The sequence below is a fragment of the Lentinula edodes genome, assembly GCF_021015755.1.
Source record: "Lentinula edodes strain Le(Bin) 0899 ss11 chromosome Unknown C8R40scaffold_53, whole genome shotgun sequence".
Taxonomy (NCBI): Eukaryota; Fungi; Basidiomycota; class Agaricomycetes; order Agaricales; family Omphalotaceae; genus Lentinula; species Lentinula edodes.
In genome coordinates this window covers 218,826-239,326 of record NW_025764359.1, presented here as the reverse complement: position 1 = coordinate 239,326, position 20,501 = coordinate 218,826, and the positions used below count along the sequence as shown (strand labels likewise).

The following is a 20,501-nucleotide window of genomic DNA, read 5'->3' as shown; positions in this document are numbered from 1 at the left end:
GCTGCCATATGCCGAGTATTTCTGTCTCTCGTCGCTGTCCTGGGACGTTTCGTTGATTTCGAATTCATATTGTCATTGTACTTTCTTATTGAAAGCATAATAATGTAAGGAAATTCAGATATTCATTGAGGGTCTTGAGACCGCCATTGTCACATTTTCCGGAAGGCTGACCGATGCAGACCGATGCCGACCGGAGCTGACAAAGCAAGCAGCCTCGTTGTGAAGCCCTTCCTCGCGTTTCCTTCTTTGATTACTACCTACATCGGTGTTGCCTCTAGATCCTCACTAGTGCCCGACTTTCTTGCTCTATAATTATGACAACTACTAGGATTCATCATGCTCTTCCAGCTCCTGTCGTTCATGCTGGTTTCTCGGTCCCTCAATCCAAGTCGCATGTACTGGCGGGGGTCCAAGACGCGTATTGGAGCGATGATGAGGCGGTGCGATCTCTTTTGCGGGTATATTTCCATAAATCTCATTACTGCTGTGAAATACAGGAAGATGCCGAATGTCCTCTCTGTCTTGAAGAGATGGACATATCCGACCTCAATTTTAAACCATGTGTATGTGGGTACCAGGTAATTCCTTCACAATGCCCTCAAGTAAAAAAAAATCACTGTTAATCCTTATTCGTAGATTTGTCGGTTCTGCTGGCACCACATCAAGGAGAATCTCAACAAGCGATGCCCTGCTTGCAGAAGGGTGTACACCGATGAAGCTGTGGAGTTCAAGCCGATTGCCACTCAAGAGTATGTGTCTCTTTCTGCCCTAGCTACTAATGTGCTGATTTTTAATCAGCCATAAGCGTCTCACTCAGCAGAAAAAGCAGAGGGAGCGCGAGCGCAAAGAACTCGACGCGCTTGGTCGACGTCAACTAGCTAATGTCCGTGTAGTTCAGCGGAACGTCGTTTACGTTGTCGGTATTGGACCTAGGTTTGCAAAGGAAGAGGTGCGAATTAGTTGGTCATTTGTCTATGTATGATCTAATCTGCTTTTAGTATATCCCCACTCTACGATCCAGCGAGTACTTTGGACAATATGGCAAGATTAATAAGATCATTCTAGTCAAGAGGAATTCGTCTGGGGGTGGTGCACCGGTTGTGGGTGTCTATATCACCTATCATCGGCGTGAAGACGCTGCTCGTGCCATTGCCGCTGTAGATGGCAGTACGTCCCCTGCCGGTGGACGAGAGCTTATGCGAGCTAGTTACGGCACCACCAAGTATTGCATGGCATTCCTCCGCAGTGTAACTTGCAGCGACCACAACTGCATGAACCTTCACGAATGGGGCGACGAAAAGGACTGTTTCACGAAGGAAGATTTGACCACGCTGTAGGATCGCATTCACTTTTTCACTTCTTCTCAAATCTAACAAAAGATCAGGAAACATACCATAAAGACAACAGAAACGAAAGCTAGGAGTGTTATTTCCAGTAAGAGAGGCGATGAGGCGGACGGTTTGTTTTTCGATCTAGCTATCATTGTCTCAAATCCTGATTTTCCCATCAGGCTTACCTCGTTCAGCGGCTTGGGGTTCGAGAACCAATCTACAACCCACTGTCCCTAATATCGTTTCAACCCAACGGAAGCGAGTTAGTGCAACAACTCGGCAGATGCGGCCTCAAACTGAGGCTCGTCCGTCTACCCGACCTCAAGAGAAGAAATCCTCAGCCAAGCTTGCATCCCAGGAGACCTTATCTCGTCCTCCAACCCCCGCTTCTACTCTCCCGTTAGCTCATCCTTCGCTTCCTCCTAAGCCTCCTTCGCCTGTTACTCGAAAGAAAAAGGAACCTATTGTGCGCGCACCATCGCCTTCTCCGACTCCTTCTGCCGCTGGAGACTCGGAATCTACTAGCTCCCAGGAGAACGGACCAGGCTCTCCAAAAATTCATCCTCAGTCAGATGAATCCATACAATCATCCATCCCTTCAAATCCATCGCCACCACCGGGATTGCCAGCTGTCCCACCTGGGTTATCTGCTCCTCCTGGTTTACCACCACCCCCTGGCTTAGCAGGTCCTTCCCACCCTTCTCGTATCGCTACTGCATCACCTCAGACGCCTATACTTGCACAGCAGACGTCATATCAGATGTCGAATGCTGCGCGGGCATTGCTTGACGACGTTACGTCTAGGCGAGAATCCCTTCTTCCCACCGTAGTCGCACAAAGTCCGTTCCCCGATTTCGATCGCACGCTCGAAAATCTCAGTCAGGCTGATGGCGGGCTGGGTGGATTTTCTTTCAGTCTGGACTTGAATCTCGCCGGGGACGAGGCCACACATGATGAGTTTGCCGATTTGGAGCCAGAGTCACAAACACCGTTCTTGGGGTCCTTCCTGGATGCATTCCCTTCATTGCGCTCGTCTGCGTCTACTTCTTCGTACATTCCTCCTGGACTACCGTATCCGCATAATCCTGCCCATGCGATCTATGATCCAACGGTAGTCCAGCGTACGGTCACGCCTATCGAGAACCAGAGCTCAAACAAGCCAAATTATATGGGGTCATTCAATCCTTTTGCTGATGGCGCAGATGATTCACCTACCGTTTCCGCCCCCATCAAGCCTAATACACCCAATGCTATCGGCGACGATTCTGCTCCTAGGGTTTCCCGATTTGGTTTTGCCCGTCATGGTCCTCGAACAGCTACAACTGCCTCGTCACCACTACAGATATCATCTACGATGAGTACGTCTAGCAATAATGAAGCCAATAGCAATGTTTTCGGCCAAAGTGAGCTTCCGCATTCCCCTGCGGTCTCTCAATGGTCATTACATGGCCGACAAGACTTTGGTTATTCTCCTTCCAATTCTGTTGCACCGTCTCCCATGATGCCGGCTCAAGCTCAGCCGATGTATGTGCCGTCCCAATCTCGATTTCAACCGTTTGATTCATCAGGCGGCGTAAGCGAGGCCCAATTACGGGATTTTATTCAAAGCAACCAAGACCGTCCGAATTTGTTACGTCACGGTATGAGCGTTGCTGTCGCTGTCTCTGTCTTTTCGGTCCTTAACATAGTGTTCAGATTCTCAAGGATTATACAAAGGCGCTCAGCCTCAATTTCATGATCCTGCAATTATGTCTGCTGCGAGATTTGCACCAGCTCCAGAGTCGCATTATATGCATCCAGTGGATACGACGTACGGGCCTCCCCCCGGATTATCTTTTCCTCCAGGCCTGCAAAACCTTAATACGCCCGTTAGCGTGAATGATGGAAATGGGAACGCGCATGGTGAGTCATATTCTTTTTCTTCTGAGGGGAGGGCTGCCTGTGTACCAAGCTGCCGTGCTTTCAGTGCGGAAGATCTATTATCGACATTAAAATATGCATTCGGCCTTCCATCCTCTCGATCTATGCATGGACTCATTTCGCCTGTGGTTGCAAAGCCTTCTTATATGGTCGAACGTAATCCGCACCGAGCGTCTTCTCCCTCCTCCTCCTCTTCTCACCTCATGATTTTCACGTCTATTCTGACGCTGATAATTATTTCTTTTCTACTCTCCTATCATCGCATTATCACACAGAACTCCGGGCTGAGGTAGCGGAAGGACCTTCCCTTTCCTCTCCCTCTGATTTCCCTGCTCTACCATCATCTATCATATCGGATCCTACTTCTCAGGATACTCCCTCCCTATCTACTATAACGCCTATTGAACAGGATTTCAAGAGTCAAGAAAAGGCGGAACGCAAAGCTGCGAAGAAAGCTGCTGCTGCTGCAAAAGCCGCTGAACGTCAGAAAATAGCACAAGAAAAATCTGCGGCAAAAGCGGTAGTGAAAGCCCGTATGGCGGCAGAAAAAGCTGCCGAGAAAGAGAGGGCTGCAGTATTGAAGGCTCAGCTTGAGAAGGAAAAGGCAGAGAAGGTGAGACTTGAAACGGAGAATGCAAGATTGGAGAAAGAAAAGGAGCGCTTGTTGCGAGCAGAGCGGGAACGGGTGGCACAAGCAGAGCGGGAGAAAGCTGCGCAGGCAGAGAAGGATAAAGCTGCGAAAAAAGCCGGAGTTACTTCTGCTCGAGCTGCCAATACCCAGAAGGCTACAAACAAGCGTGTAGATATAAAGGCGACCAACGTTAAGGAAGCGTTGCCAGGTTCCTCAGAATTTTCAACCCAAGTACCCCTCCTCTCCAAAAAGCCGAAGAAAAACAAACCAGTTACTCGGCCAATCCGTGTTCCCCATAAAGAGGAGGAACTTGGCACCAATGAAAACTCTTCGTTCCCTTCCGCTACTGCCTCGGATACTGCCCACACTTCCGGTTTCAAGGGTCCTTCCACCAATACTAGCTCCAACAATTCCCGTTCGCAATCGGTCGAACGCCATGTACCCACCTCGCTCGAGGATCTCATGGAGGACATTCATATTATGAATGCTTCAATGGACCTTCTAAAGCATCCATTCTTTGACTTGCACAAAATAAATCCTGCAGCTAAAATGCCTTTGGAATATGGGCCACTCGTACACGCATTGTCGGCGCTCTCAGTCGGTGGAGGCTCGTTTGCTAATAACGTGCCTTCCGGATCTATCGATAATGCTGTCTCCTCGTTCCAACAGCTGTTGGAAACTCTTACACAAACCATCTCTGATTTACTTCGTCTTCTTCCTCACACCACTTCGTCTTTTGATGGTGTGCTTGGTGACATGCTCAAAGGAGATGACCTTTTTGATGAAGGTGCCGCCGTTGTTACTTTTGGTGAAGACGGACATGGGCGGGAGGATGAAGTTGCCGCTTTGACCCTGGGGCTCGAACGTCGGGCACGTTGGATGGAAGTCCAGTTATCAAAGCTGGAGGAGCTGCATCGTGATATTAATAATGCTGCAGTTCGAGCAGTACTAGCTTTCAACGATAGCGGTTGGGACCGCCATGGATTTATGCCTCGAGTCGGCAACACCGTCCGCCGTTTTGAAAACATCGGCGTCGTTGATGATTGTGATGGTCAGCGACCCATGACGGCTGAAGAACTAGAAAAGAAACTCGAGGTTGCCAAAGAAGCTGCAGTATTTGCCGAGACCGAGCTACGAGAGATGATGGAGAAAATGCAGGACGTGAAGCCTTATGAAGATGATTATTGACGCTTACAAACTCTGTTTTCAATGCCGCACCACGTACTTAGTAAACTCCAAATAATGAGAACATACGAACTTTTTATGAAGAATTCATCCCAGCGGAGGATGTATCTTGTTCAGTCGAGTCACAAACTGGCAGGCTTTTTGGCTTTGTTGGTGGTACCCCGTTGGTCGGCGGGCCTCCTTGTGGGCGTAGTCAAGTATAAGCGCTTAAGCGCCGTGTTAGTCGTTGTATAAAGAGTAGGATAGAGTATAGGATAACAAGACCAGACTATGTACATTGAAGAACTCAATAAGTATGCACCTGTAAGGGTGCTCCTGGGCTCCTCCTGGGTGTGGTTGCTCTTATGAGTTTGTTATATCTATCACTCAAATTCAAATTTATGTGAAATGATATGTACATAGCCAAGGTCATGATTTAGAAGAATCATCATCATTGTTGCAATATGCTTCAGCTTGAATGGAGCTAGGCTAGTCTCTCAGAACAAAGCCTTTTCCGTTCAACTGAAGACATAGAATAGTACATTTGACAATGAACGGAATTCAGAGGACAAACACTAAAGATGTTCAATACGACATTGAAAGATTTCCTTACTGAGTGCGGGATTTGCTCTTGTCAGGATAGAGCTATATTTCGCTTCTAGTCAGCCAAGGGCAATGAAGGTAAGCACAGAGGACAGACCTTCCCCGGATTCAAAAGATTCAGAGGATCCACTGCGTTCTTTATCGATCTCATCAACTCGACCGTCCCCTCACCCAATTCCTCTGAAAGGTACTGCTTCTTCCCTATACCAACACCATGCTCTCCGGTACAAGTCCCGTCGAGGTCCAATGCTCGATGCACCAATCTATGCACAGCATCAGTCACTTTCGGAAGTTCGTCGTCGTTTTCGAATAAAATTAAGGCATGGAAGTTGCCGTCCCCTACATGGCTGCGTATCCCAAATTAAATCAGCATTGAATGATGTCGGTACTGTAATGCCTACCCGACTATGGTACTTCGTAACCCAGCTTCAGCAAGATCCTTTTTCGTTTCGTATACAAGCTCAGGAAGCTTCGAGACCGGTACACTACATATTGAAGCACGCGAATGAGAACGAATACGATATTTCTAGATCTAGTTCTAGAATTGACTAACCAGACATCGGTGGTCCAACATCTAGTCCCAGGATGTGCACCCATTGTCGACGTAAGAGCGTATTTCCGATTTTGCCACAAATCCTCTGCTTCTTGATCAGTACTGGCAAACTCGAACCGGTCGCTGCCGTGTTTCTTGACAATTGCTTGGACAGTTTTAGCAGTTAGCTTGATCGCGGGGTCGTCGCCTTGGAGTTTGAAGAAGAGCGTATCGCGAACGGGTAGAAGTTTAGTACTGACGCCAGCGGTATTGATAGCGTCCATCACTATGACGGGGAGTGAAAAAATGTGTCAAAATATGTAGAATATGTTAGCAACAAGACGAAACTTGATGCGTACTGCGATCGTCAAGCAGTTCGACACATTCTGCGTTAAGTGAATACAAAGTACGGACTCGCTCAACATTACGCACGTATATGAGATCCGTATGGACTGTTTAGAATATCTTGAACAGCATTGACTGCCTGCTCAACATTGCCAAACTGTGCCATAGCTACTTTTGTTGGTAGACGGGGAGCCAGACGGAGGGTTGCTTTTATTTCTCAATGAGGACATATGCCTAGTCTTAATGGATTTTAGATATATCCACGTACCTTCGGTGACAATACCTAGTGTCCCTTCCGCCCCAATGAATAATTTCGTAGTATCAAAACCTGCAGAGGATTTTCGCGCTCGTCTGCGGGTTTTGATGACTTCTCCGTTAGGGAGTACTACTGTCTAGAATTGTCTGTGAGTACTAACCGTGAAGTACCAGCGAAACTCGTACTAAATTCAAGAACCATTCAGCCTTGGCGGTACCGTATCTTACGGCGTTGGCTAAAAGAGTCGTCACGTTGAGTTCGAAGGAAGAAAATTTTTCTCAATTTGACGCACTCCCACTACATCCAGTCCCAACCATTCCGCCGATCGTCTATCTCATTTTTCATTTCATGTTGGCAGCGGAGACGGGTATGATACTCACTGCTCCGGGACCAGGATCAAGCTGCGAGATATAAAAGTCGGTTTGAGTTTGGGACGATATAAGGAGACTCACAGGAAAAAATAACGGAATGCCTTTGTCTTTGAGTGTCTGATTGATATCTTCCCATTGAGCTCCAGCTTGGCAGATCAGGTCAGAATCGGCCTCTACGTACTAGTCAATATATCGACTAAAAACAAAAGATGTAAATGTACCATGTATTTCGAGAATCTTGTCCATGGCCGACATGTCGATGCAGATGCTCCCTGGAGATACCTATGGGAGTATTAGAGCTACAAACACCTTGCAAGAGTGTAGGAAAATAAGTCTACCCCAGAATAGTGACCTTCTAGACTGGTCGCTCCAGAGTATACTACCATCGGCATTCTACATTCTGTTGCGATTTTTACAATCGTAACAACGTCTTCTGTACTCAATGCTCGCACCTAGGTAGAACGTTTTTGAGCTTGGTGAACAGTACACGGGCAGCTATGTGACGCACGACGACAGCATGTGGTGAAGCAGGATGGTAGGAGTTATCCGATGAACCATGCTCAGTCAACACGTTCGAATCCGTCGAGACACGGTCTTCCTCTGGGAAAGCCTGCTTCAACTTTTCAATGGCGACTTTGATCTCTCTGGGTGACGCGTAGCCCGTTTCCGCTCCTGCTGGCTATAAAAGGCTCATCAGAAGCGAAGCGAAGTAGATGCAAGCCACGTACAAACCACACGGAATCGACGTAATTTGTCGCGAGTACTATGCCCACTGCGTAGAATGCCGACTAATATTTAAGAATAATTTAGCATTCTGCGCTTGTGGTCTCATTCCGTGGACTCAGTACCTGAAGTAATGCCCGGGTTCTCCAACTCCCCGGGAACGAGCTGGACCACGGCGAATACCGGGCAAAGGCAAGAATTTTCGCATTTGGTGGTGGTGGAGCAGAAGAACCTGAGGAACTTGGAGGAGGACGACGCGGAAGTGACGGTCCTCCCGTAGCTAGATTTCGGATATTTCCTGGTCTGGTCGTCAACCAGCGACCCAATGGGCGAAACATTGAGGTCGACATAGTATTTGTTAGGCAAAAGAGCCGCGGCTTTTCCGTCCGGCAATTTCTCACATACTTACGACTCTGACGCCATCTACCACCATCTTATTATGGGCTACAAACGTTATCCATCCTATTCTCGCCGAATCATTATAATTCCAGGCATTTTTCTCTTCATTCTCTGTATACAGCACATCTTTTTCGCTACCACTTTTCGAAACTATGCCAAAAGTCATGACAAAATACGAATCCTTGGCCAGTGGAAGGATATCAGACGCGAATTGGGTTTGCCCACTCTACCCGACGAACTCGCCATACCATCAAAAGCTACTCATAGCCCCCAAGATTCACTGCGTTCATCGCGCTTCTTCAAACTTATCAAACGCAATATTGATCAACCAAACGCTTTACCAGAGCTATTCTTCGCTTCAGACGCGCTCGAGGAGCCAAATTTTTCTTACGAAGAGTGGCAAAAGTCGCTGGCGCAGATAGTCAACAGCGGGCAGGAGAAGAGAAACCACGGTCGAAAGAGGAAGCTGAGCGGTGAAATTGGAAGCTGAAATTGGCGGGTGGTTGGAAAGTAGGGATCTTTGGAGGACCAAATACATGTGTACTCCTATCACCATCTGCATGTTATCATGGCTATAAACATTGTATTCAAAGCAATCTCAAAATTGTATCCTGAGCATGAGCTTGAAGACTTCTCGACCGAATTCGAAAATAGGCGCTTACTGTATTGATTTTGCTTCATCATCATCATGTCTGGAGAAATATTCAATCCCAACCCAACCGTGTTTCGCTCATCTGCTAAGTCTCACTCTTCTCGATCACTTTCGACTGCCAAAAAATCCCTATGGATCAATGAGCCTGAATGGTCCCAGCCAGATCAAGAGACGGATGAGGAGGAGGAAGCGATAGATCAGGATGAAATTTTTGGTGCGCTTTTCTTCTTCTACTTGATAATGCTGTTGACCAGCGAACTGCACTGCTTAGATCTCATTAGGAACATCTACGACCCCGAGCATCCGAATACACTTGAAGAATTACATGTCGTTTCTGCTCCTCAAATTGACATTGGAGAGAACCGGGTCAAGGTAGAATTCACGCCTACTGTACCACATTGCGGCATGTCCACTCTTATAGGTGAACCAACTCCTACATGATAAAACGACTTGCAGTCCTTACATCACCCAGGTTTATCCATCCGGGTCCGACTTATAAGAAGCTTACCAACTCGATTCAAGCTGGACATCGTCGTTAAACCTGGGTCGCATCAGAGCGAAAATGCAGGTGAGGATTATTCCTTGCTTCGAATACACGGTCATTTCATCTTAGCCCGGCGTAGTGAACAAGCAGTTAAATGACAAGGAACGAGTTGCAGCTGCTTTGGAAAACCCTGCATTGGTGAAGACCGTAGAGGATTGTCTCACAGGCCGTGTATAGTCTTCGACGTATACCTGGGCGTGGGACGTAGCCATATATTCTATGTATGATCAATCGCAAATGACCTTGTAGCCTTACTCTCTCCTCTTCGTATGTGTTTCAACCCTACGTCTGATTCTGAACCTCGTGGGCCTTAAGGTGTGTAGCATTCCTGTAAGCACGAATGAAGTTCTTCTCTTTCTTTTGCACACATCACCACTGGTTCCAAATTTATGATTTGATGTTCTCAGCTCTGATGGCATGCTACAGGACGCTATCAAGACCATCTGAGCGCGGTTTTATGGTCATCGGTCTCAATGCCAACAGGCTTTTCAAGGTTGGAGGCAACGGACCGCCGTCCCTTTCACATATTTTGGACCATTTTTCCGGGTTTTACCCTAATCTATATTGGAGTATCATTTGCTTATTTCTCAAGCGACATAATGACTCTCATTTTCGCGGATATACCTTGGTAAAGCCATAAAACATCATGAATCTCCGGGCCGCCCGCAGCACATCTTAGTCCTATTAGACGTTGCCGGTTGTTACCTTCTGGGGCCCCACCCCCATGGCTGCCAGACTGGACATTCTCCTCTTGTTTCTGTTCACTGTTGTCCCTTGTCTAACGCTCGGAGCTGCGTTCGAAAAACGGACCACTTGTACCCCTACTTCTCATGGAGAAGCAGGAGTTGATGACGTGCCTTCCATCACAGAAGCCATACAGAGTTGTGGAGATGGAGGTATCATTCTTATCCCTGCTGGAGTTGTATTTCAATTAGGGTCGACGTTGAGTTTTGCGGGCTGCAATAATTGTGAGATGCAGCTCGAGGGAACCCTCAAGTTGACGGACGATCTCGATGCTTGGGACGGTGTCAAAGCCATTATTTTACTCGACGATATCACTGGCGCGACCATTCATTCTGTCACGGGAGCTGGACTCCTCGATGGCAATGGTCTCCCGTATTGGACAGGTCATTATCCCGCCCCTTCCAACCGAACTTAAAAAGTTATCCGTTCTCACTTTGTTCATGTAGAATTCAACGAGGATAGCAGTTACTCTCGTCCGACACTGGTGTACATTGACGGAGGTTCAGACATCACGATCGAGAATCTTCTCGTTCGAAACGCACCAAACGTGTTTATGTCTGCTGCTGGAGATGCCACGAACATTCATTACAGTGGGCTCACCATGCAAGCCATCCCTTCAAACGGCGTAACCCCGAAGAACACAGACGGATTTGATATCGGTCCTGCGTCCCAAGTAACAATAACGAATGTCGTTGTGGACAACCAAGACGACTGTATAGCGTTAGTTTCATATACCCTTCACTCTTTCTCAAAATCATTGATTTCTCCTGAAACCAGTTTCAAAGGCGGCGCGAATTTTGTGACAGTCACCGACATAAGCTGTAGTGGCTCTCATGGACTCTCCATTGGAAGCTTAGGTGAAGGGACGAGTGGTAATACCGTATGTATCTCTTCTTCTTATTACTGTATCGCTAAGGCTCATGTTACTTCCTAGGTCACAAATATCTTTGTTTCAGGTGCAACAATGACTTCTTCCTCTAAAGCTACTGGTATCAAGCTTTGGGACGGTTCATCTGGCCACGGTGTCGCTACTGTTAACAATGTCACCTTTAACGACATAACAGTTGACAGCTCTGATTATGCTGCTCAAATTCAAGTTTGTTACGAATCCACAGGAACATGTGTGCCCAGTGCACACATGCTCACTGATATTGTATTTTCCAACTTCAAGGGTACAACGTACGCATTTTATATTTTTATCGAGATTCTTTTCCTGATCTGGACTTGGTTTATAGCTCGGGAGCTGAAGGGTCCGTTGTAGCCAACCTCGACTGTCCCGCAGATGGGACTTGTGGGATTATTTTCGAAAACTTTGAGGTGAATCCTCCATCGGGTTCCGCGGAAGTCCTTTGCTCTAACGTCCCGAGTTCTGCTGGTATCACCTGCGCTGGGGCGGCTTCGGGGTGATACTGTACACGTGTTGTAGGTTCGTATCATGGATGCGATTCCAAGTGTCGTATCATTTTTGTACCGTTGCCTGCAATTCAAAATTCCTTACTCGGTATAATATTAGTAAGAAACCTAACATTCAATTCAATTGAACGTCATCAAAGACAACGGTCGCCAGAGCAAAAGACAAAAGGAAATTGTGCTGTACAGAGGTAATGCTACATAGATGTGCGAATGTATAGTCTACAGTTTGGTATTGCTACAGTGTCGCGATGGATATATAAGAATGAGATATTGTGTGAAGAAAAAAAGCCGCGGACGAAGGTCGAAAGCGATAAGATGCAAATGCAAAAAGAGAACGAAAACCGTGTATGAAGAACGAAAAATCATACTCAATGCTGGATGTTGAGAGATCATGAAAGCATAAGAGTGATAGAAGAGCATAGAAGAGAGCAGTTAATCCTCGAGAAGAAAATCCCAGTCAATACTCGTTTCGGGGGCCTTTTTTGAACAACCAAACATTCGTTTTAATGTCTCTTTTTGCGTGTTCTCCGGGGCACACGTCTGTACATCCCACATACGGAACATGATGTTCCCGTTTGTAACAACGACAAGGCAATCTTCGTTGGTTGCATCGGTGTCATCGTCACCGGAGAAATAGACGTTCTGCATCACTCTGTTAATGAATCCAGAGGAAAACTTGGCCTTCCCAGAATATTGTATTCGGCCCCTGAAGTCTGAAGGTAACCATAAGGTCACGTCCGACATGGAGGCTTGCACTTCTAGATAGAATTTGCAGCGAGCAAAGCTTCGACACTGTGTATATGCGTCAGGGTACGAATGACAGATTAAAGGAGATATACAGCAACTCACAAGTTTGATCTTTACAGGACCTGCCTCAGTACCAACGAACATGTTCAGACGATGGTCGGTTGGCTGATGCCGTGGACGATAATGTGGAAGTATCAAGTCCATATTTATTGGTCTTTGCGTAACATCGACGTAGTAGTCCCAGCCAGATTTGGCTTGATATGTGACCTTATGCGGACCGTTCAGCCTCAACAGGGAATTCTGTTCTTTTCCAAAAGTAGACGTGGATGCAGAGTTCTGTCCAGACAACAGAATTATTAGACGCTTTGCCAATGAAAAGGATGAACAGCCTCTTACAATGGTGAAATGATCCGCCATCGACATCAGTTCACAAAGGAATAAAGGATCCTAATGTAAGGGGGATGAAAGGAATTTATCGAGTGGGGACGAAAATTGCAGCCATCGTTGAAAGGGAGTTCTTTATAAAGCCGCAGGCCCGCAATCGGCTTTTGCCCTTGTCCTCATTAAAGCCTTTGGGTTGATCAAGACATATTTGGAAGCTCTTGTAACCACGCGAATATCTCGTAATTTTTGACGGAAGCGCACACGGCTTGGATCCGGCGGGGTCATTAAGAACAAAGTCACATAAGTGGACAATGACAACCTGAATGCTTGCTTCCATTTTTCTCTTTTCGAGACGAAATCATAAATATTCCAAGCCTCTCCAAGCTGGCTCGAGATAATGTTGTGAAAAGGGCTGAATAAAGTACCGCGAAAACAGGAAACTCAAAGCGGATAGAGAAATTCCGGGGCAACGGTATTCCCATTCCCATTCCTCCTTGTTCTTTCGTTGTCCTCCGTATGGTAAAGCTATACATTATTGTCCGAACTCACCTGGCGAATTCTAAACAACGGCGGCTGCGTATGTATGTATATATGCATATTTCACCACGATGTTCCACGTTGGAAAGAGAAACGATCCGCTTTGAAAGATCACCGCACGTATACAGCAAGGCCTGTTACAGCATTGTGCCCCGATTTCCCCTCACTTCAGAACAAGGTCAATCAATCGGGCGCGCGGATTCTTCTCGGTCTTCACATAAACGATGAAAATATAAAGTTGCCATGAGCTCGAAACGGATTTCATGGGGGCGAATATTACTGTATGGGTAGGTCAGAGTTAGTTCCGTTTCTTTCGCGGCGTGGGGACTCTCACCTAATGCCACTATGTAAGTCTGGTAATCCTCGTCCTGCCCCACAGCGCGTCCCGATCAAGACTTCAGTGGTTCGAGTCTCCGACATGAGCAACGCGGCATTGATCGATCCCTTTTTTGTAATGACCAACCCGAGCCATGGGTTAGTAGGCGGAGACGAACCCCTCCACGGCTAATTACTGTTTGGGGCAGATTTATATTTTGGGTGCCAGATTGTTCGAATCACCCTCATTGAATGTAATCTCAGCAAGGAGTTCGTCTGTGATAACGAGTGTTTACCTGAAAGCTTGGAGAGAGTATTATTTCGCATATAGCATCGCAGTTTCTTAGGTACCTTTCGTTGCTTTTCACTGATACGCTATTACAGCGGAGCTATCGACAGATAGCGAGAGATGCGGGCTGCTGAAACAATACTGCTTACTACGGTAATTGACTGAAAACCTTTGCTTCGACAAGACTGAGATTGAGGAGGATTGTAATGGATTGTAATGTTATCAAATAAAGAAGGCCCAAAAGTTTCATTTACGATACATAGTACTTTGATTAATTTAAATCGCAACGAACGAAGGCGAATAGTCCGAGCTAATTTTCCCCTTCACAGTCAACGATGATGATAGTCTCGGCAGGAGACAAGCTCTTGGTTCTTGATCTTGAGCTATCACTAAGTTCCGTCTGTCCATGACGAGATAATGTTTTTCGAATAGCACTAGAAGTTTCCTTTGGTCTCGCGGCCTCCACCAACATGTCGAATTCTGATTTTTGTTGTATCTACAGAAACAGAGTCAACGTCATTGTTAGTATCCATCTCGACGGTACGATGAATATGTGGATGAACAATTTTACCTGATACGCAGTAGGATCTGGAAGATCATGCTTCGTTTTGTTCTTTTGCTGCGTTTCCCAATCCCGTAAGTCGCGTCGAAGAGAGGTCAAAGATTTGCGCATTTTATGCGTCTTGTCTAGATTGGCATTGTATATGATGACCCAGCTAGAACGCTAGTCATTCTGATTGAAACATAGGTAAGACTAGAGAGGCTTACCGCTGGTGTCGTGCGACAATCGTCTTACGGTCCCCGGTTGTGAGTAAGTCATGTTCGTGCAGTAAATCTCTGATTGCTTTGTCTCTCAAAGTATCGTAGGACTTTGTTGGCAGGGAATCATCCATATCCTCCGGTAATACTCTGGGCGAGGATCAGCTCTTGGACAAGGATAACAATAAAACAGACAAACCTCTCCTTTTGCCTCTTCTTTGAACTTTGAACCTTACTTTTGGAACCGAGTATACTGTCCCATTGAGACTTAGACGATGAGCGAACAGGTTCGTGCTCATCCCGACATTGTTCATCTAGATGTCGATTGATATCTTTGAATTTGACGCGCTTATTGCACAAAGGACAGTCGATGAGATCGTCGGCTAGGGATTATAAGAGTCCTACAGCGGAATTTCAGTGACAAAAGACGCACGTCGTGCAGACTGGGTGTCCTTTTTGTTTGAATTTGGCGTATCTGATTCGGCTTGTTCAGAATGAGTGGGAGTGGATGAATCCTGAAACGCCGTAGATTCAACGTAGATGATTTCGCTGGTTGACTCTAACTCGTCATGTAACCTCCGCCTTTTGGAAGGTCTGGATGATTCAACTTGAACCCGCCGGCTATTCTCGTCAAGGACCTGAAGTATATATGGTCTCAAGAATATGATTAAGGTAGGGACCGCCACAAATTCTCAATGAACACACCTACATTCCTTCCACGCAGCGACTGCCTCTTCCATTGCCGGGTTCTTTCGCAAATGACCTTCATTTACATCGGACTCGCGACAAGCAGGGCATTCTTGCTTTTCAGCCAATGCTTGTCGAATGCACTGAAAACGGATATGAGCACTGAGCACTTGAAAGCCAAGCCTACTGATGCCCACCAAAGAGCAAAAACAGTGCCCACATTTGAGAGTTACAGGCCCATCAAATAGTTCTGAACAGATTGTGCATCGTAGAGCAGAATCAAGTAGGCGTAGACCAGGAGCTTCAGACTGTTGTGGGAAATCGGAAGGGTCTTGGACATCAGACATAAGTCTTTGGATTTGAGTTTTACTCGTCATGAAGAAGAGAAGAGGTGGTTCATGAAACGGGGCCAAGTTGGGTTGAAAGATTAAAGTGACGGACCGGGAGGGCGCCTCAATTACTCATTCAAGGTCATGTGCAACATCACATGCTTGAGGTGACGCCATTTGCTGTTCTTCAGTGTATACCATCTGTATCTACGCCTACATCTCTAAATTTCTTTGGTGAAAGTACTCTTTCACAAATGCCACCCAAGGTAAACCTTTTGCTCATCCCGCTGTTTTCCAACTCACTCTCGGATCAGCGCAAAGCAGTTGAAGCCTCCACTAACCCCGTCAGCGCCAGGGCCACTAGGAGCGCTACTCGGACATCAGCTAGTACACAGGCAGAAGAAAAGCCAGCATCAAAAGCCAAGGAGGCCAAGCCCAAGACCACAAAATCGAGCAGGTTACTTGTCTTACAAACATTTCCTCGCGAACTCGTTCTGACAGGCGCAATATATAGCAAGAGCAAGAAGACCAAGGATGGGAGTGAAAGTGATAAGGTGCGTCTGTACAAAATCCTCGAAAGATCATCATTGAATCTTTTTCCTCTTCACAGGGCTCTGAGCCTCCAGCTAAAAGACCAAAGACTACCAAAACCACCAAATCAGCAACAAGCACAATGTGAGCGCAGAACATACAGCTCAACGTCCGCTGATGAAACCTCCAATTCTGTGTACTGCATTATTTTGAACTATTGAAAAAAGTCGCGACGTGAGTACTACTTACTAGACGCGTATTTCCTTTTTGGATTTTCACGTGGCGTTAAATACATCATGTCAGGAACCAACGTAAGCCGTTTCCATCGTTCTCGCATTCGCCCTCGAACGCCGGTTTCTTTACAATCTCTTCCTGGCGTGGGGGGCGTGCATGCATCCTCATGCGTCTATCCTTATTCTTATGTTGCGTTTCTGACAAACCCGATAGCGAAGGGGAACCGAACCAGAGTGCAACAGTGAGTGGCCCGTGAACGTTTGAACCTTCATATTACCTTGCTCTGACTCTAGAGCAAAGCATTCATCTAAACCAGCTCACAGTAACAAATCCCGGCTGGACTCCGAAACATATACACCTGCCCGAGCGCTGGCTTTGTTCCAGAAGTACGCTGACGCCGATGATTGTTCAGTTATCGGACCTGCGGGTCTTGAAGAGCTATGCAACGAAGCCAAAATCCCAATGGACGGCGCGATGCCACTTATTCTAGCATGGCAATTGGATGCCAAGGAGATGGGGACATTTACCAAGGATGAATGGCTAAAGGGCACAGCGAAACTGAGGTGAGTGTTGCGTTTCTACATTGTGGACCATGTCATTCACAATTGGTGCTCTAGAATTTCTACGCTGCCTTCGCTCGTTATTGCTTTGTCCGAACTCGACGACCTTCTCATTTCTGATAAATCTCCTGTCAAATCCAATCCCAAAACGGATCCTTATGATCGGGGAACATATTTGAACTACGCGAAGAACGTCAAAGACGCATACCAGAAGCTGTATATTTTCTGTTTCAGCCTCGCAAAGCCCGAGTATGTCATATTGTTTCCAGTTTGGTTTCTTTCATTATTTCGTTGTACTTCAGGCAATCACGGAATATCGACATGGAGGTATCCTCCTCGTTTCTTCCCCTTTTGTGTTGTTCCTTCACTAATGGAATACTCTCACATGGAAAGACGTCTACAGCGCTGTGGTCAGTCATACTCGCTCCGAAATATCCCATAATGCAAGAGGTGCTCGAGTTCATTGCTGTAAGCACACTGTAGAATGTTTCCAAATAAAGCATTGATGCCTGTTTCTGTTGTTTCCAGGAAAAAGAAACTGTATACAAGGCAACAAACAAAGATTTGTGGACCATGGTCATAATCTTTTCATGGTCATATTGCTCGACTTTAACATTTCATGTTGTTGATATAGATGCTCGAATTCTGCGAGACTGTGAAAGTTGATTTGCAGGATTATGAATCCGATGGGGTTCGTATTGCATCCATAACTTTGCCTGTTCAACCACTTAACCTTCCCCCGATCAGGCCTGGCCCACCCTCCTTGATGACTTTGTTATGTGGAAAAAGGCCAGATCTACCTAATACCCATTGTTTATGAATCTTCGCCATTTTCTCGTCGTTGCTTGGATCATGACCTTACGTTGCATTTTGCTCAATGATCTGTAATTATCTGCATTTTTCGCGCTTCCACCTTCAACGGACTGTAGATCTCGCTCTTTAAGTGAACCCGAATTTCTAAAGCTATCCCCTGAACAATGACCCAAGTTCCCATCTAATTTTACTCACACCGTTTGGATGTTCCATTAAGTATCTATCCCATTGCCTTGTGATATATTCACATTGTCCGTCCGGTCACTTCGCTGCTGCTGCCGCACCTCGTATAAATCTACATACCACCTTGGTTCCTACGGATGCGTTATGAATAACTGGTAAACTTACAACTAGGACTGGCCTTAATGTCTATCCAATCGACTGGAATCGCTCCACAAAGGGGCAGTGTATAGTGGTCGGTACTTTTTCTTCCTCTTCCCACACAACGTCCACGAAAGCTTGGTGGAGAGGATGCAGATTTCGAATGTTCTCTTGTTAAGGGCGATGACGACGAAAGGCTATACAAACATGTAAGTATTCCTTGCTTGACTTCCATCCTCTTCCATCGGGTTCTGCGTTCGCAAATTTCCAGACTTTGAAGAGAGTGCGTTTCATTCATTACTCGGAACTCCTTCCAAGATTTTGTTGATCGCAGCGAACTATAAGCAAACTGTAGATATTCACCCTCTTCGGGAGCTATTGACGTAGCTCATGAGCCGTGCGTTTTCTCTCATATCGGGCACAAGTTGACCATTGACGTATATCGCATCCGGGCACTAGCCTGGCCCAGCTGAGCTCGTTGCCAATTCTGCTGCTCGTCGCTGCCTTACATGGGCACTCATCGGTAGGTCCGGTCTTGCGGGCATGGGTCTGACGTTGACCACTCCGAGCACTACTGTCTTCTTGGGACTCGGAATTTCTTCCTGCATCGAGGTACACTCTTATTTTCTGAAAGAGCATGCTCAAGCTACCGCTGTCATCTTAGCAGAGGTCAACCGTCAAATACCTTATCGGTTCAAAAAGGAGTTAACAGTATCGACTGTCCCAGTATAATTCATTCCCTAGGCGTGGCTCTGGCTGAAATTGATACGATCTTTTTCCGCAAGATACATACCTTCTATGTCTATCTTCCAGTACCTACGAAATTCCGTGTGGGGAACTCTCTGGAACCCTGCTTGTGCTTTTCTAATCAATGCCTCGGAAGTGCGTTGATCAACCATATGAATCCTATGAGCGTAGATGAGCGTCTAACCCGATGTTCTTTTGCAGGTGAACACTAAACGGATAGACCAGAAGCAAGGCTTACATTCTTTGTAACGTATTATTGAATGCCAGCTATAGATTTGATACCCATTGTACCTGAAAGGGTTTTGCATCCAGCAACCAATTCAGATATTGCGAAAAGCTTTGCACCACATGTGGCTTTCTCGCCAGGAAAGGAAATTTCTTTAAAACACAGACAGATGGGCGAGAATTTGAAATACATCTATCTATTGCAATCTCTTCTGGAGACGCGGTCTCATCTGGTATCATGCACATGTCCCGGGGACGAAGATGCTACCGAGTCCCGACGCTAATAGTAACTGGGTTGCGCAAGTCTCTTTGATTTTTAACTGTCAAACTCTAATCTTTTGTTTCATTTGTTTGCTGCGATCTAACATGCATGATTTCCGCTCAATATCAATCATTCGTTTCGTACGCACTCGTTCACTGTCTTTCTAAGTCTGTTACGCCTGACATTGAATATTAGAATACAGTTTATTCTGCAGGCCATGCTCATAACAGCACATAACTTTCCTGCACTGTCATACTGAAATACCAACCCTTTCTTCATTTCCTTGTCTCCATACTTATTTCTTATTTCCCTACCTCCAAACTCTGCAGAAAACTCTGTAAGAAGAATTCGTCGTGATCGTGCACTCAGCACACTGACCCACTTTTACATTTTCAGAAGTGGTTTGTAAGTTACAAGTGAGGGAGTCGAAAGTAAGTTGGAACAGCTAAATCAGTATCAACTTCGCCTACTTTATGTCAAGCACATTTCCTTGTTCCTTGCAAAGACATGGGTCTTGTAGAGAAGGAGTTCGCTACATTCAAAAGTGAGTCGCCTTTAGTATGAGTTGAAATCATTCCAGAACTAGTACTCCCATGAATATGAGAACAGGTTTACATTGAGGGCCTCGGTTATGGCATGCAAATCATATGCTTTCCTATCATCTTGATGCTCATTTAAAGCTCTCACCCGAAGATCTGAGATAGAAAAAAGACTGGATCTGAGTCGAGCAAGGGCACTTGGCTGGCAGCCCCTTTGATGTGCAACAAAGATCTTGGTGCTACCATCTTTGTTTTGTCGCAACTTCCCATAATACATACTGAACTAAATATCAACAAACTTCAAGTAGGATTCCCGTGTAATCTTGCCAATGCCAGAGGCCTAGAGGTTGCCCAGAGGAGGTTGGAATTCAGTAACTGACGGGACGCCACTGACACTTTGTGGTGTAGATGGGAGTCGGCTCAAGGACTAGTGACCGTCTGTCATCGTACTGTGAGTTTTTAGTTGAACCCCATAATCCCATTCGGATCTTCCTGTCGACAAGCTTCGGCAGTGTTATTCACTGAATACTCCAAGGAGCCCTAATTTAGGTGGAAAAGTTACATCGAGTACAGCAAAAACTTTACTTGACATTT

The 20,501-nt window shown here is 46.2% G+C and overlaps 9 protein-coding genes across 9 annotated transcripts; 6 read left to right on the top strand and 3 right to left on the bottom strand.

Moving 5' to 3' along the window:
- Nucleotides 1-155: 155 nt before the first annotated feature.
- C8R40DRAFT_731208 (uncharacterized protein) lies at nucleotides 156-5,178 on the top strand. Its single transcript, XM_046236014.1, has 9 exons — nucleotides 156-440; nucleotides 498-578; nucleotides 637-749; nucleotides 799-949; nucleotides 999-1,333; nucleotides 1,385-1,458; nucleotides 1,511-2,971; nucleotides 3,027-3,233; nucleotides 3,527-5,178. The coding sequence occupies exons 1-9, from the start codon at nucleotides 315-317 to the stop codon at nucleotides 5,068-5,070; spliced, it is 4,092 nt and encodes a 1,363-aa protein (XP_046080733.1). The 5' UTR covers nucleotides 156-314; the 3' UTR covers nucleotides 5,071-5,178.
- Nucleotides 5,179-5,451: 273 nt separating this feature from the next.
- C8R40DRAFT_730982 (D-lactate dehydrogenase cytochrome oxidoreductase) lies at nucleotides 5,452-8,266 on the bottom strand. The gene is made up of 16 exons (XM_046236011.1): nucleotides 8,002-8,266; nucleotides 7,882-7,941; nucleotides 7,662-7,832; nucleotides 7,492-7,605; nucleotides 7,375-7,435; nucleotides 7,235-7,326; nucleotides 7,163-7,183; nucleotides 7,075-7,111; nucleotides 6,968-7,017; nucleotides 6,795-6,918; nucleotides 6,614-6,733; nucleotides 6,541-6,567; nucleotides 6,203-6,467; nucleotides 6,051-6,134; nucleotides 5,747-5,996; nucleotides 5,452-5,691 (listed from the first exon to the last, which is right to left on the bottom strand). Exons 1-16 carry the CDS (start codon nucleotides 8,224-8,226, stop codon nucleotides 5,656-5,658), a joined length of 1,737 nt encoding a protein of 578 aa, XP_046080732.1. The 5' UTR covers nucleotides 8,227-8,266; the 3' UTR covers nucleotides 5,452-5,655.
- A 49-nt stretch (nucleotides 8,267-8,315) lies between these two features.
- On the top strand, nucleotides 8,316-8,765 carry C8R40DRAFT_1176564 (uncharacterized protein; the record flags this gene model as incomplete). The annotated part of the gene is made up of 1 exon (XM_046232533.1): nucleotides 8,316-8,765. One exon carries the CDS (start codon nucleotides 8,316-8,318, stop codon nucleotides 8,763-8,765), a length of 450 nt encoding a protein of 149 aa, XP_046080731.1.
- A 198-nt stretch (nucleotides 8,766-8,963) lies between these two features.
- C8R40DRAFT_1058954 (uncharacterized protein) lies at nucleotides 8,964-9,648 on the top strand (the record flags this gene model as incomplete). Its single annotated transcript, XM_046225231.1, has 4 exons — nucleotides 8,964-9,141; nucleotides 9,199-9,348; nucleotides 9,400-9,495; nucleotides 9,551-9,648. 4 exons carry the CDS (start codon nucleotides 8,964-8,966, stop codon nucleotides 9,646-9,648), a joined length of 522 nt encoding a protein of 173 aa, XP_046080730.1.
- Nucleotides 9,649-9,737: 89 nt separating this feature from the next.
- C8R40DRAFT_731020 (glycoside hydrolase family 28 protein) lies at nucleotides 9,738-11,747 on the top strand. The gene is made up of 6 exons (XM_046236012.1): nucleotides 9,738-9,801; nucleotides 9,898-10,598; nucleotides 10,662-10,935; nucleotides 10,993-11,095; nucleotides 11,150-11,394; nucleotides 11,451-11,747. Exons 2-6 carry the CDS (start codon nucleotides 10,196-10,198, stop codon nucleotides 11,620-11,622), a joined length of 1,197 nt encoding a protein of 398 aa, XP_046080729.1. The 5' UTR covers nucleotides 9,738-9,801; nucleotides 9,898-10,195; the 3' UTR covers nucleotides 11,623-11,747.
- Nucleotides 11,748-12,060: 313 nt separating this feature from the next.
- C8R40DRAFT_1176561 (uncharacterized protein) lies at nucleotides 12,061-12,792 on the bottom strand (the record flags this gene model as incomplete). Its single annotated transcript, XM_046232532.1, has 3 exons — nucleotides 12,061-12,420; nucleotides 12,478-12,711; nucleotides 12,772-12,792. The coding sequence occupies 3 exons, from the start codon at nucleotides 12,790-12,792 to the stop codon at nucleotides 12,061-12,063; spliced, it is 615 nt and encodes a 204-aa protein (XP_046080728.1).
- A 534-nt stretch (nucleotides 12,793-13,326) lies between these two features.
- Nucleotides 13,327-13,764, top strand: C8R40DRAFT_1130188 (uncharacterized protein). Its single transcript, XM_046229156.1, has 2 exons — nucleotides 13,327-13,583; nucleotides 13,649-13,764. Exon 1 carries the CDS (start codon nucleotides 13,343-13,345, stop codon nucleotides 13,541-13,543), a length of 201 nt encoding a protein of 66 aa, XP_046080727.1. The 5' UTR covers nucleotides 13,327-13,342; the 3' UTR covers nucleotides 13,544-13,583; nucleotides 13,649-13,764.
- Nucleotides 13,765-14,210: 446 nt separating this feature from the next.
- On the bottom strand, nucleotides 14,211-15,693 carry C8R40DRAFT_1176560 (uncharacterized protein; the record flags this gene model as incomplete). The annotated part of the gene is made up of 7 exons (XM_046232531.1): nucleotides 14,211-14,396; nucleotides 14,472-14,616; nucleotides 14,669-14,809; nucleotides 14,859-15,042; nucleotides 15,093-15,313; nucleotides 15,365-15,489; nucleotides 15,544-15,693. 7 exons carry the CDS (start codon nucleotides 15,691-15,693, stop codon nucleotides 14,211-14,213), a joined length of 1,152 nt encoding a protein of 383 aa, XP_046080726.1.
- A 2,900-nt stretch (nucleotides 15,694-18,593) lies between these two features.
- Nucleotides 18,594-19,105, top strand: C8R40DRAFT_1130173 (uncharacterized protein). The gene has a single exon (XM_046229155.1). It carries the CDS (start codon nucleotides 18,678-18,680, stop codon nucleotides 18,864-18,866), a length of 189 nt encoding a protein of 62 aa, XP_046080725.1. The 5' UTR covers nucleotides 18,594-18,677; the 3' UTR covers nucleotides 18,867-19,105.
- Nucleotides 19,106-20,501: the final 1,396 nt, after the last annotated feature.